The 15,229-nt window shown below is 45.9% G+C and overlaps 1 protein-coding gene across 4 annotated transcripts in view; it reads right to left on the bottom strand.

Annotated features, from left to right (window-relative positions):
- Positions 1 to 210: 210 nt before the first annotated feature.
- TNRC6B (trinucleotide repeat containing adaptor 6B) overlaps positions 211 to 15,229 on the bottom strand; it is a 754,281-nt gene continuing 739,262 nt past the window's right edge. For all 4 annotated transcript variants that reach the window (XM_082265794.1, XM_082265793.1, XM_082265791.1 and 1 more), the window contains one exon: positions 211 to 1,217. In XM_082265794.1, the coding sequence (XP_082121920.1) occupies positions 848 to 1,217 (370 nt within the window). In that variant the 3' untranslated portion in view covers positions 211 to 847. The remainder of the gene's footprint in view (positions 1,218 to 15,229) is intronic.

A 15,229-nucleotide genomic window follows, 5' to 3' on the forward strand; every position in this document is an offset into this window, starting at 1 on the left:
TCTCCACATCAAGCTGGAAAAGAATCATGAGCTGTGTTGCCACATTTTGCCTTGAAATGATAAACAAATGCATGTTCAAGAAATATTCCCACTCACTTACCCTGAAAACAAACAGTTGTTTGAATGGCTAAAACATTTTGCTACCAGTGTGAACATCAAAGTTATAATGTGCAACATGTTGCAGTCCATTCTGGCAGCAAACATGCTTGCTTTATTTATTTATTTTTTTAATACCCCTCCTTCCTGCATTTTTAGTAAAAAAATTTGCACCAACTTAATTTGCTTTCAGCAGTCCCCAAATGCCATGGTTAAAAAAAAAAAAAAAAAAAAAAAAGAAAAACACTCTGCGCTCCCTACCCCTCATAGCACAAAATGACTCTTAAATGGTAGGTTTTGTGAATTCACATTGTCTTTCAACATTGGCTTTCATTATTCAAGTATTTCAAGACTGATATGTGTTTTTGTCCATTTTTTTAGTTTTTCTTTCATTTTCTACATCTCCCTACCCCCAGACCCATGTTTTCAGCATCCCTCCCTCCCCCATATCTTCTGATCTCCAGTAGGGGGAGGAAGGAATTTGCAAGCACAAAAAATAAAAATGTAAAAGGGGAAAAAAAAAAAAAGAGAAAAAAATGCAATCTCCTTGAAAGCGACCGCAGGGTTTTGTAACATTAGCGATCAAAGTCTTAACTTGCACCCACCTGATTTAACCATCAGTTTTCTTTTTCTCTTTAGGTAAAATGTATTTATTGCAAGTTTGGAAAAAAAAAAAAAAAAAACACACAAAAAGGTTAAGTTAGTGCTGCTGCTCTGAAAGGTCACGAGGTCAGAGTTGAAAGTTCAAAGTTCATATTGAGTCGGTCCCTCCTCCCAAAAGATCACCGGGTAGCAAAGGGGCAGGGCTGCCCATCCGGTGGGCATCCTCTGTGTTGGGCACCCCCCACAGGCTGGATGTGTAGCTTGGAGTACCCCAAAGAGACACGCCTGGCAGGTCACTACCACCGCCACCACTGCTCCACTGTCCCAGCCCTGTGGTCCCTCCGAAAAGGTTTAGGGCTGGCCCTACCGGTTCAGCCTGATGGTTCTGTCCCACTTCCAATGGCTGCCAGCCTGCGCCAGGAGCAGAAGGTGTTGGTGGCTGAGCTTGTGCAAGATAACGGCTCACCTCTTCATCCGTCGCAAATTCCGCCAGGATGGTCGTGTTACCCAGGACGCACCTACGATGACGAAGGGATGACAACAAACACAGTCAGTGAGAGTAAATTTATAAATAAGCATATAGTAATTACAAGAAAACAAATGTAAAAAACAGAGCTCAGCTCCACCTGTCAACCTACACTGTCTCTCCATTCATGTTCTGCCCACAACACAAAAAAATAAAACAAGCATAAGTATGAATACCACCTGAAATTATCTGAACTGCAGTATAGTCACGAAACTTTGATTTCGGTTCCAGATTGTAAAGCTTAATTCCAGGTAACTAAAAAATGATCCCCTGATGTGAGGCTGTGCCTGTCCTACATCGATTATTTGCTCATATCGGACTACCACATTAAAAAAAAAAAAAAAAAAGTTTACTTAGCCGATCCTCTGTTTTTTCTTCTTGACTACGTCACAGCGTATTGTGATCCTGGAAGGACGGGCGAATGTTTGTACTAGCCTGCCAGCTATGCTTTTTACATGCGATTTTATGCCACGCAATTGTAAATGCAATATTTTATATAGCAAATAGTTATAGGTGGTTTTACACTGTGGCGAGTTTTCTGTTACATTTTTTGGGAATGTCACTATGCGAGAGGATCTGAAGTTGGACCAATGCTGCATGGCTCCTAAGGGATACTGCATCTTCAATCGTTTATCCCTCTTGGAGGATTGATTAAAAGGCCCTGGCTGGGTTAAGCCAAGAGGTCCAGTTTATCTGGTAAGCAGGAATTCTTGACTCAGGTGGAGGTCACATCACTACTTTGGTGGCGGAGGGTGTAAACATCACGTGCAATATATTTGTTGGACTTTTTCTAAATTTGTTTATTTCCTGGTGTTCATCACAGCAGTGAAAGGACTTTCTTTCTTTTAGTTCAACTTACACAATTGTTTTGATGCACAATTTATTGGTTCCCTGTGTAGTTTTAGCATAGCGCAACTTTATTTTAGTTTGGTTTGTTATTTTGTGTCTCACAACTAAGTTGCAGTTCTATGGTTATATTTTTATTTAAGCTAAGTTTTTTTTCTCTTTTTCCATTAACATTATATAGTATAATCGGATTTTTGTAAGATCTTACCGTAAAATCCTTTTCTCTTAGCTCATTGCAGACGTAGTCTTCTTGATTCACAAGAACTGGGTTATGCTGCCCTCTACAGGAGTAGGACTAGGCAGAAAGAAAAAACGTTCTGGCTCCACCCTAGGGGCAGTCCCAGAGGGTATATCCTCTTCCTGTCTGCTACAGAGAATCAGTTCTGTCACAAAGCAGCAACAGAGAATTTAACCCAACCCAACTCAATGATAGAGGGGCGGGTACTACGTCTGTCAATGAGCTAAGAGAAAAGGATTTTACGGTAAGATCTTACAAAAATCCGATTTTCTCTGTCGCTCATTGACAGACGTAGTCTTCTTGATTCACAAGAACTGGGACATCCAGAAGCAGTGCCACAAATGAGGGGTGGGATTGACAGAAATCCAAATCCAATCTAGAAGGCCCAACCGGAGCAAACCAGAAGTATCAAAGGACTCATCGAGTAAACAGATGAGACCTACCCCACAAATCCTCGAGGTAGACCAACAGTCTCCTCAAACAGTGGCCTGCAGGAACCTTGCGGCCAGAAGAGGCATCTGACGATGCCATCACATAAACCTTATACAATATTGTAAAGGTATGAACCGACGACTAAACAGTCGCCTTGAAAAACCTGAACCACTGACGCCTGATGGCGGAAGGTCCAGGAAACTCTAAGCGCCCGAGTAGAATGCGCCTTAACAGGGAACGGGGGATCCCAACCCTTAGATAAAATAAGTCTGTCTGATCCATCTAAAGATGGTCGCAGCAGAACAGGCAACCCCTTCTTAGGGCCATCCGTGATCACAAACAGTGAATCCGTCTTACAAATTGAATCCGTAGTATTCAAATATATCCTGATCGCCCGAACTACACCCAAGGAATGCCATGCAAATTCTCGAGGATGATTGGGCTAAGGACATAGGAAGGACAATACACTGTCCTCATTCAATGAAACTTTGAAACCACCTTAGGAAGGAAGGATGGATTCGGATGAAGAACAACCTTATCCCTATGAACCACCAGATCTGGGGAACAACAGGATAATGCAGCCAGTTCTGACACCCTGCGTGCAGAAGTGATAGCCACCAAGAAGACCACCTTCTGGGATAAAGTAAGCAAGGGAATCTCCCTGATATTTTCAAAGGGAGGTGTCTGAAGAACCGACAGCACCAAATTAAGATCCCAGGATGGTAACGGCGCGTGCACTGGCGGAACCAGGTGTCGCACCCCCTGGATGAAATTCCGCACCAAGGAATGAGTAGCCAAAGGCTTCTGAAAGAAGATAGCAAATGCTGAAACCAGACCCTTGATAACACTCAAGGCCAGCTTCTGCTCAACTCCCTGTTGCAGAAAAGCCAATATTCGGGCTACCGAATAAAGATGTAGATGGAACCCAAGGGATTCACACCACACAATATAAGACTTCCATGTACGATGATAATCTTTCTGGAAGTCGCTTTCCTTGTTTTAACTAGAGTAGGAATAACTGAAGCTGACAATCCCTTGTCCTTCAGCACCTGGGTCTCAATAACCAGGCCATTTAAAACCAGCGATTGTAAAGCAGGATGGAAGATCGGTCCCTGAGACAGTAGATCCTCCCTGAGAGGAAGTCTCCACGGGACGTCCGCCACCAGTCTGACCAAGTCGGCGTATCAAGCTCGACGAGGCCAGTCCGGAGCTGCCAGGATTACTGGAATTCCTTCCTCCTCTATCCTGCGAAGAAGTCTTGGCAGTAACCCAAGAGGAGGGAAGGCATACATTAGCTGGTATTGCCCCCACGGGGTGACCAGTGCGTCTGCGGTCTCTGCTAGAGGATCGCGGGAGCGAGCCACGAATCTCTGTACTTTTCTGTTGAATCGTGATGCCAACAGATCCACATCCGGGGTGCCCCAACGTAGGCACAACTGGTGGAAAACTTCTGGATGGAGGGACCATTCCCCCTGATCCGGAGTCTGACGGCTGAGATAATCTGCCTGCCAATTTTCCACCCCCGGAATGAACACCGCAGAGATAGCTGGAACAAATCGTTCCGCCCAGCGAAGAATGCAAGCCACTTCTTTGGCCGCTCGGACACTCTTGGTGCCCCCCTGGTGATTGACATAAGCCACGGCCGTGGCGTTGTCCAACTGGATCCGAACCGGGCTGCCCTGGAGCTGCTCGGTCCAGTGAATCAGACAAAGTCTGATCGCTCTCAGTTCCAATACATTTATCGGTAACCTGGATTCTTCCGGGGACCAAAGTCCCTGAACGGATAACTGACCGAGAATTCCTCCCCATCCGGATAGGCTGGCATCCGTGGTCACTATCGTCCAATATATTGGCAGAAATGACTTTCCCTGGCTGAGCATCGGAGACCGAAGCCACCAGACCAGAGACTCTCTGGTCTGTTTGCTCAATTGGATCCGATAGTCCAGGGACTCCGGATTCCGATTCCATCTGAGAAGAATCTCTTGCTGAAGAATTCGGGTATGGGACTGGGCAAATGGGACTGCTTCGAAGGAAGCCACCATCAACCCCAGAACCCTCATGCAAGTCCGAAGGGAAGACCAGCTGTTGGATAGTAACAACTGGACTGCTGATTGAATCTTCCGGAGTTTCCCTACCGGAAGGAAAACTCTTGTCCTGACTGTGTCTAGAATTAGACCCAGATATTCGAGCCTCTGGGTGGGAACCAGAAATGACTTTTGCTGGTTCACCAGCCACCCGAATTCCTGTAAAGAAATTATAGTAATTTCTATGTTTTGTAGCAGGGTCTGAGGAGACTCTGCATGAAGCAGGAGATCGTCTAGGTAACCTAGAATCGATATGCCTCTTTGGCGCAGTAGTGCCAACATTGGGGCCAACACCTTCGTGAAGACCCGAGGAGCCGTGGCGAAACCCAAAGGTAACGCCACAAACTGATAGTGGTTCTCTTCTACGGAAAAGCGTAGAAACCGCTGATGTCCTGCGAAAATGGGAATGTGAAGATAGGTTGATGTCTATGGACGCTAGGACATCCCCTGGATGCAGGAAGGCTGCTACTGTGCGAATGGATACCATCTTGAATTTCCTTATGTTGAGAAAGGAATTGAGTGCCCTTAAGTCCAGAATTGGACGCACTTTGCCCTCTTTCCTGAGTATTGTAAATAGGTTTGAATAAAACCCTAGAAAAAACGTTCTGTCCAAGGAACGTGGACTACCACTCCTTGTTGTAGTAAATCCGTGACTGCTCTCCGCAGATCTTCTAAACGATCCGGGGATAGTCGGATATTGGAAGGGAAGAATCGCGCCGGTGGGAGAGATCGAAACTCGATCTTGTACCCTGACCTTATGACTTCGCAAACCCACTTGTCCGGGATTCTGGAAAGCCATGGATCCGGGAACCGGCGAAGACGTCCCCCCACCCCAATTATGGGTGGGGGCGCACCTTCAGGCTTTGGACGATTTATCTTCAGGTCTGGAGGGGGCGGGCTTTTGCTTGCCCGACCAACGTCCCCTGAAGCCTCCTGAAGGAGCTTTGGAGGACTTAATTTTTTCACCCGCGGGACGAAAAAACTTTTTTGTGAGCAGAGAAAGAAGGCCCTCGTCTTTGACGAGTTCCTTTACCCTTAACATTTTGCGGTAAAAAGGTGCTCTTTCCACCCGTGAGATCCTTAATGATCTCATCTAAGTTGGCTCCAAATAGACGCTCTCCTAAAAAGGGGATATTAGCTAATGCTTTTTTGGAACCTTGGTCGGCTAACCAAACTTTTAGCCATAGTGTACGCCTGAGAACCACTGCTGAAACTGATGCTCGCGCCAATAATGGAGTGGCGTCTAACGCCGCATCACACACAAACTGTAACCCCTGTATCATTTGTTCCAACAAATCTGATACCGCCTGAGGGACCTCTTCTAAGTCCCGGCGTAACCACTTGGTCCATTCAGTTACAGTCTGCGAAACCAGACCAATAGCAATTATTGGTCTGAAAGCTGATCCAATCAAGGAAAACATGGTGCGAGACATAGCTTCTATCTTGCGATCCACTGGATCTTTAAAAGACGGAGCGTCTTCTAAAGGAATAACCGTGGCTTTATTCAATCTAGCAATTGGTGAATCCACCACAGGTGGTTCTGTCCATTTCTTAATGAGGGTTTCCTCAACGGGTAACGCCTGTTAATGCGTTTAGAAATAGCAGAGGTGCGTTTTGGCAGACTCCATTCTTCTTTGATTGGATTGCCAAAACATTTGGGCAATGGAAAAACCTTTGCCATTTTCATGCGTTTTTTAGTCCCAAAAGGGATTTCAGTTTCAGCTATTTCCGACGGAATACCCTGTAATCATAAGGTTTCTTGAACAGATACCATGAGTGCGTTTACCAACGCTTCCTCTCGGGCTATGGCTGATGCCGAAACATCCTCCTCACTGTCTGAAGAGTCAGTACCCGAGACACCAATCCCAGATGAAGTACCTGCAACTGCAGAAATAGGCTCAGAGTCTGAATCCGAAGTTTCAGATAATAAGGGGTTAGGCGGGGGTCGCTTTCTTGCGCCCTGTCCCTGACAAGCCACTTCCACCCGGGACACAAAAGTTTCCATAATAGCTGACAATGATTCAACCGTCAGTGGGGTGCTGGAGGATCCTGCAGACACCTCGAGGGGATCCGGTGGAGATACATGAGTGGCAGGGTCCATGTTAATTCAGGACACCTCTGCCAGAAAAAACAAAAAACTTTTTTTTTTTTTTAAATAAAAAAATACCTCTTTTTTTTTTATGTGTCTCCCCCTAGCGCAATAGCGCCCCTCAGAGTACCTGCTTCTCGATCCCCACAGAGAGAGAGAGGGACCCCCAAGGCTCACCACCCGATGCAGAGAAGTTTCCAACCAACTGCAGTCAGCGTCTGTCTTTTACAGACTGGGTAGAAGGACATGGCTCCGCCCCCTGTGTACGCCTTCCGGCGTTCCCAGCTCTCCACGAGGTAGCTGGGCTCATCAAACATGGCCGCCCCCATACAGGAGACAATAGACTCCAAAAACATGGCGGCCGGCGTGACCTGAGGACATACATGCACCTGGTCTACGGCAAAATGGCGGCGGACCGCCGAAATCGTTTTTCCCAGCACATCCACCTGCATCTCTGCTAAGTGGCGGTTTATCGATCTGCAGGAGGTACACTACAATTAAGGTAGGATTATACCTCCTATGTCTGCTGTAATACTACAGTCTGCTGGGTAGAGTGTTAGCTCTCAAACCAAGTCCACTTCCCACCAAACACATACTGTATTTACAAGGGGGACTTTTAGTGTCAGATATATACTGACCATGTATGGAGGGGCCCATAATTCATACTGCCTCATAACGAGGAAAAAAGGGAACGTTTACTCACCATACCGAACTGACAGGCACCCTCTCTTCACAATACCCTCTCCACCGGGGTGGGGGGTTGTGGACCACTCCGGACGCCTCGACTCTCTGGTTCCTGGCGTCCAAGCGAGACTTTTAACTCGCAAGGTCAGTCCCTCCAATGGGACTCCGTCGCGGCCGACCCAGCGCGGAGCTCTGGTCTGCACGCGCTCGTAGGCAGAAACCGGGGTGACCACTGGATCTCAACATCCAGCCCGTCGCCCGGCCCCGCATACTTACTTGAATGTGTCGCGGCCGACCAAGCGCAATGCAATGGTCTGCGCGCGCTCGTAGGCCGGCTGGGGTGACCACTAGTGTCGCCCAGTCCGGCGTTTTTGCTTGAAGATCTCACAGGAAAAAAACACTGGAGAAAACTACCTAAAAAATATTTTTTCTAAAGAAAAAATCTTGCCAGGACCAAAAAGATCCCAGCAAGGAACTTAGGTCCTTACTCCTGACTAGACAGAAAAAAACTGATTCTCTGTAGCAGACAGGAAGAGGATATACCCTCTGGGACTGCCCCTAGGGTGGAGCCAGAACGTTTTTTCTTTCTGCCTAGTCCTACTCCTGTAGAGGGCAGCATAACCCAGTTCTTGTGAATCAAGAAGACTACGTCTGTCAATGAGCGACAGAGAAATGTATATTTACAGTTGTGTGCAGAATTTATGATTTCTTGGCCATTTTTCAGAGAATATGAATGATAACACAAAAACTTTTCTTTCACTCATGGTTAGTGTTTGGCTGAAGCCATTTATTATCAATAAACTGTGTTTACTCTTTTTAAATCATAATGACAACAGAAACTACCCAAATGACCCTGATCAAAAGTTTACATACCCTGGTGATTTTGGCCTGATAACATGCACACAAGTTGACACAAAGGGGTTTGAATGGCTATTAAAGGTAACCATCCTCACCTGTGATCTGTTTGCTTGCAATTAGGGTGTGTGTGTATAAAAGGTCAATGAGTTTCTGGACTCCTGATAGACCCTTGCACCTTTCAACCAGTGCTGCACTGACGTTTCTGGATTCTGAGTCATGGGGAAAGCAAAAGAATTGTCAAAGGATCTGCAGGAAATGGTAGTTTAACTGTATAAAACAGCGAAGAGATATAAAAATACATCCAAGAAATTGAGAATGCCAATCAGCAGTGTTCAAACTCTAATCAAGAAGTGGATAATGAGGGGTTCTGTTGAAACCAAACCACGGTCAGGTAAACCAACTAATATTTCAGCCACAACTGCTAGGAAAATGGTTCGGAATGCAAAGAAAAAACAACAAAACTTTAGGTGAAATACAGGACTCTCTGAAAACATGTGGAGTGGCTGTGTCAAGATGCACAATAAGGAGGCACTTGAAGAAAGATGGGCTGCATGGTTGAAGTCGCCAGAAGAAAGCCAATACGCCAAACGGCACAGAGACAAGCCTCAAAACTTCTGGCACAAAGTAATTTGGAGTGATGAGACCAAAATTTAGTTTTTTGGCTACAACCATAAACGCTACATTTGGAGAGGAATCAACAAGGCCTATGATGAAAGGTACACCGTTCCTACTGTAAAACAGGGAGGTGGATCGCTGAAGTTTTGGGGATGGGAGAGCTACAAAGGCACAGGAAATTTGGTCAGAATTGATGGAAAGATGCATGCAGTATGTTATCAAAAAATACTGGAGGAAAATTTGCATTCATCAGCCCGGAAGCTGCGCATGGGACGTACTTGGACATTCCAAAAGGACAATGATCCTGTCATTGGCTACAGCAAAATAAAGTGAAGGTTCTGGAGTGGCCATCTCAGTCTCCTGACCTCAATATCATTGAGCTACTCTGGGGAGATCTCAAAACGTGCAGTCATGTGAGCACCAAGCAGCTTGACAATGTGGCTGAATTCACAGACCTGTGACATCCCTTGTCGGCTTCCATTATTCCCCCATTGTTGGCGCTCCCTCTCATCAGCTGCAGCCACTCAGTGAGCAACTGCTTAGCAGTCATGTGAACCCCTTAAAAGGAGGAGATCTACACTGAACAAAATTATAAACGCAACACTTTTATTGTTGCCCCAATTTTTCATGAGCTGAACTTAAATGGGGGCAAAAAGAAGATGTGAGCCTAGGGGTCCGGGGTGTGGCTCAGTAATGATGCAGTAAGGGTTCCTCGGGAGCTCTGTGATCCACAGCAGTGCTCCGGCCTCATGCAGCCAAGCGAACCTGACCCTGCCTTGAACCTCTGCACATGTCAGTCTCTGATAACCCGGCGAAGCCCTTGGAGACCGGACATTGCGACAAACTTCCTCCGGCGTCCTGCAGCTCAGTGTGTCTCCTCTCCAGCTGAGATGGCGCCGCCGTGTCCACTCAACACCGGCCATACCTTGCTGAAAAAGCTTTCTAAACCGACACAGGGCCATTCAATGAATACCTCTGCTTCCCCTCGAGGCTCCCCACAGCCGACCTCCATAATGGACAAACCACGGGCAGACACAATGGATGATCATCCATCCCCTGGACAATTGGAAAACCCTCAGCCTTCAGAATGGAGAGAACTGCTCTTACTAATACCGACAAAACAGGATTTAAATGAGATGGCAGCATCGATTGTCAGTAATCTTTCTCTTGAAATCAATGCCATAAAACAGCAATTTACACAAATAGATAAAGTAGCGGCTGTGGGGGTGGCCCAATCTATATTGGAAACCAGAGTTAATGCTATAGAAAAAGCACAGGTCAATATACAGAATCAACTAACCATTTTGCAACTCCAACAGGATGACAGTGAAAATCGCAGCCGGAGAAATAATATTAGGCTGCGGGGGGTCCCAGAAACAGTTCTGGGCCCCGAATTAAAGACGGCAGCTTTGGGGATATTTAACAAATTGTTGGAGCGCCCTCCTACAGAGGAGATCGAAATAGAGTACATAGAGTACAGGTACCCCGCAGCATAGGAGAAGACCATCCACGTGATGTATTGGTCATAATACATTTCTACTCCCTTAAGGAAGATATTATGCGACGTGCATGGAATCAAGGTCCTATAGACTTTAAAGGAGCCCCAATACGACTCCTAGCAGACCTCTCACGCTGCACTCTGCGGATGAGGGCCATATTAAAACCATTGCTAGCTGAAATTCAAAAGGCAGGCGCTACATATCATCATTGGGGTCACCCGTTTCATTTGGTGGTTTCACAAAATGGAAACTCATTTGCTTTGAGATGGCATGAACAGATACCAGAGCTATTCTCTTTCTTGGAGACCCCTCTAATATCAATTCCCAACTGGCTCAGCAATCCGTGGAGCCGGGTCTCATGGGGATCCCCCATGTCACGATTTAGACATCCCTGGAGAGAGGGTCCCAGTCCATTAGAAGAAGAGACTCTTGCAGAGTACATGGCCCTTACTTTTTCACTATATCTCTAGATACATTATCCTGGATTTTGTTGGAAACCCCTGTCCTGCCCCTTCCCCCCTTCCCCTTGGTGCTGATCCCCCGTCGCCTGGATGAGTAATGTCCTATGCCTGGTCGGTTGGGGGTCACGCATTGAGGATAGGAGGTTCGGTAGTATGAGTCCCATACACTATCCAATCTGTGAAGGTTTCTTTAAAAAAACATTTTTTTTTGTTTGTTTTGGACCTCCAGGGTAACCATGTCACCTAGCCCTGCACCAGCAGTCCCAGGATATAAGGTAACCACCCTTAATGTAAGAGGTTTAGCCACCCCAGTGAAACGGTCACGTCTTCTATCAGATTTAAAACACAGTCATTCACATATGGCATTTTTACAGGAAACGTATTTTCGGAAAGATGCCATCCCCAGGCTATGCAATAGGGATTTCCCCTGGGTGTATCATGCTCCCTCACCAATACCCAAATCAAAAGGATTGAGTATTCTCATATCTAAATTTTTGCCCTGGGTGTTTAAAGAGGAGCTGATAGACCCAGGTGGAAGATTTTTGTTGATTAAGGGAAGGGTTGGTCAGACAACGGTAACTTTATTAAATGTTTATTTGCCTAACTCAGATCATATATCTTTCTTACAGCAATTGATTCCAGTTGTTTTGGGAAGGGCACCTCGTGATGGGTGGTATAATTTTATATCTGAACCTCTCCTGGATTCTTCCAGGGGAATCTCATGTATTTCCCATACCCGGTTACGCCGACTGCAGCGGGAACTGTCTCTCCTTGACCTGACTGACGCTTGGCGACTGATGCACCCAGGTGAGCGGGATTATACCTACTACTCTCCGACCCACGATGTCTACACTCGAATAGATCGCATTTTACTCCCTCAAAGTGATCTCCCCTTGGTTATCTCCTCGCATATCGATTAATTTTCTATATCAGACCACGCTCCTGTCCACGTAGTTATTGCATGGGAATCTGGACATGTAAAACCATGTACTTGGAGGCTCAATGAGTCATTACTCCAGTTCCCGGAAGTCAGGGTGGAGATAGAGTCTGCGATTTCTAATTATTTTAAAGATAATATGGATGACTCACTATCCCCATCTGTAATCTGGGAGGCGCATAAATGCGTAATTCATGGGGTCCTTATGCGAATAGGAGCTCTACGTCAGTGGTTCTCAACTCCGGTCCTCGGGACCCACCAACAGGCCAGGTTTGCAAGATAACTAAATTACATCACAGGTGATCTCATTTGCTGCTCAGTGATTGTGGTATTCTAGTCTGCATCCCCCAAGGTAATACTTAAAATCTGGCCTGTTAGTGGGTCCCGAGGACCGGAATTGAGAACCACTGCTCTACGTAAAAGGGAACAGGAAAGTAGATTGACAGCCCTCTTCTCACGGTTAGAATCTCTTAGTAAACAACACAAGCAATCCCTAGTTGCGGAAAAACGTGTCCCCTTAACTCAAGCCAGAGAAGAATTAAATCGCCTCCTGTTTCAGAAGACGATTAGAGGTATGGCATGGGCTAGGAGACACTACTATGAATTTTCAAATGAACCAGGTGCGATGCTTGCACAGGCTTTAAGGGGCCAGAGAAAGAGAACATATATATCTCATATACAAACGCCTGGTGGACGAGAGGTTCATACCTCGTCTGCTATTTGACGAGTTCTATTCATTTTATCATTCTCTCTATAACATAACAACCCCTGAGAGAATAACTTCCCCTAGCGAGGAGAGGGAATTATAAGAGATCTACCTCCGAGAATCAGGAATGCCCACCCTTACAGCGGAGCAGGCATCTACCTTGGAAGGGGCAATTACTATTGAGGAATTATCATCTGCCCTCTCACAATGTAAACCCCATAAGGTCCCTGGACCAGATGGGCTTTCTTTGCCATATTATCAGCAATTTCTGGCATATTTAAGTAAACCCCTCCTGGAGCATTTTAATAATGTAGGAGAGGGTGCCATGTTTCTTATTGACTCTTTGAGGGCTTATATAGCATACATAAAGAGGGGAAAGACCCTCAGCTCTGCGGCAGCTATAGGCCTATTTCCCTTTTAAATTGCGATACCAAATTGTTTGCAAAGATGCTTGCGAATTGTCTAGTGCCTCACATTCCCCGCCTGGTGCATTTCGACCAGGTGGGGTTTGTGCCGCATCGCGAGGCAAGAGAACATTATAAGGGCTATTGATCTGGTACACGAAGCACGGGTTAACCATACTCCGATGGTATTATCTATGGACGCAGAGAAGGCTTTGGACAGGGTGGCCTGGAGCTTTATTCGAGCCACCCTGTCATATATAGGCCTGGGACCATGGATGCAGCAACGCATCCAGGCCCTATACTGTAGACCATCGGCAGCGGTACAAGTAAACGAATGGTGCTCGGATTACTCTCCAATCTCGAATTGCACCCGGCAGGGATGCCCACTATCACCTCTTATATTTATTTTAATGTTGGAACCCTTTTTGTGCTCAATACGTCGATCTAGCGACATTTCAGGCATTCGGGTTGCTGGCGATCAGCACAAGGTGGCCGCTTTCGCGGACGACCCTGTGTTTTTCAACTCCAACCCTATAAGAACACTTCCAAACATCTTAGCTGCTATTAACAAATATGGCATCCTCTCTAATTACAAGATTAATCTCACGAAATCGGCAGTACTCAATGTATCGACATAATTTCAGGAGGAACATGCTTTACGAGTCTCATTCCCATTTCATTGGGCTGAGGGATCGTTAGCTTACCTGGGGATCCAGATTACAGCTGATTTATTTAGGAAGAATAATATCCCTATGTTGGGGATTGTGAAGAAAGACCTTCATACAGGGAGTGCAGAATTATTAGGCAAATGAGTATTTTGACCACATCATCCTCTTTATGCATGTTGTCTTACTCCAAGCTGTATAGGCTCGAAAGCCTACTACCAATTAAGCATATTAGGTGATGTGCATTTCTGTAATGAGAAGGGGTGTGGTCTAATGACATCAACACCCTATATCAGGTGTGCATAATTATTAGGCAACTTCCTTTCCTTGGGCAAAATGGGTCAAAAGAAGGACTTGACAGGCTCAGAAAAGCAAAAAATAGTGAGATATCTTGCAGAGCGATGCAGCACTCTTAAAATGGCAAAGCTTCTGAAGCGTGATCATCGAACAATCAAGCATTTCATTCAAAATAGTCAACAGGGTCGCAAGAAGCGTGTGGAAAAACCAAGGCGCAAAATAACAGCCCATGAACTGAGAAAAGTCAAGCGTGCAGCTGCTAAGATGCCACTTGCCACCAGTTTGGCCATATTTCAGAGCTGCAACATCACTGGAGTGCCCAAAAGCACAAGGTGTGCAATACTCAGAGACATTGCCAAGGTAAGAAAGGCTGAAAGACGACCACCACTGAACAAGACACACAAGCTGAAACGTCAAGACTGGGCCAAGAAATATCTCAAGACAAATCTAGAAGATTTTTCAAAGGTTTTATGGACTGATGAAATGAGAGTGAGTCTTGATGGGCCAAATGGATGGGCCCGTGGCTGGATTGGTAAAGGGCAGAGAGCTCCAGTCCGACTCAGACGCCAGCAAGGTGGAGGTGGAGTACTGGTTTGGGCTGGTATCATCAAAGATGAGCTTGTGGGGCCTTTTCGGGTTGAGGATGGAGTCAAGCTCAACTCCCAGTCCTACTGCCAGTTTCTGGAAGACACCTTCTTCAAGCAGTGGTACAGGAAGAAGTCTGCATCCTTCAAGAAAAACATGATTTTCATGCAGGACAATGCTCCATCACACGCGTCCAAGTACTCCACAGCGTGGCTGGCAAGAAAGGGTATAAAAGAAGAAAAGCTAATGACATGGCCTCCTTGTTCACCTGATCTGAACCCCATTGAGAACCTGTGGTCCATCATCAAATGTGAGATTTACAAGGAGGGAAAACCGTACACCTCTCTGAACAGTGTCTGGGAGGCTGTGGTTGCTGCTGCACGCAATGTTGATGGTGAACAGATCAAAACACTGACAGAATCCATGGATGGCAGGCTTTTGAGTGTCCTTGCAAAGAAAGGTGGCTATATTGGTCACTGATTTGTTTTTGTTTTGTTTGTGAATGTCAGAAATGTATATTTGTGAAGATGTTATATTGGTTTCACTGGTAAAAATAAATAATTGAAATGGGTATACTGTATCTTTGATTTTTGTTAAGTTGCCT

Source organism: Pelophylax lessonae (genome assembly GCF_965119305.1).
Source record: "Pelophylax lessonae genome assembly, chromosome: 8".
Lineage (NCBI taxonomy): Eukaryota > Metazoa > Chordata > Amphibia > Anura > Ranidae > Pelophylax > Pelophylax lessonae.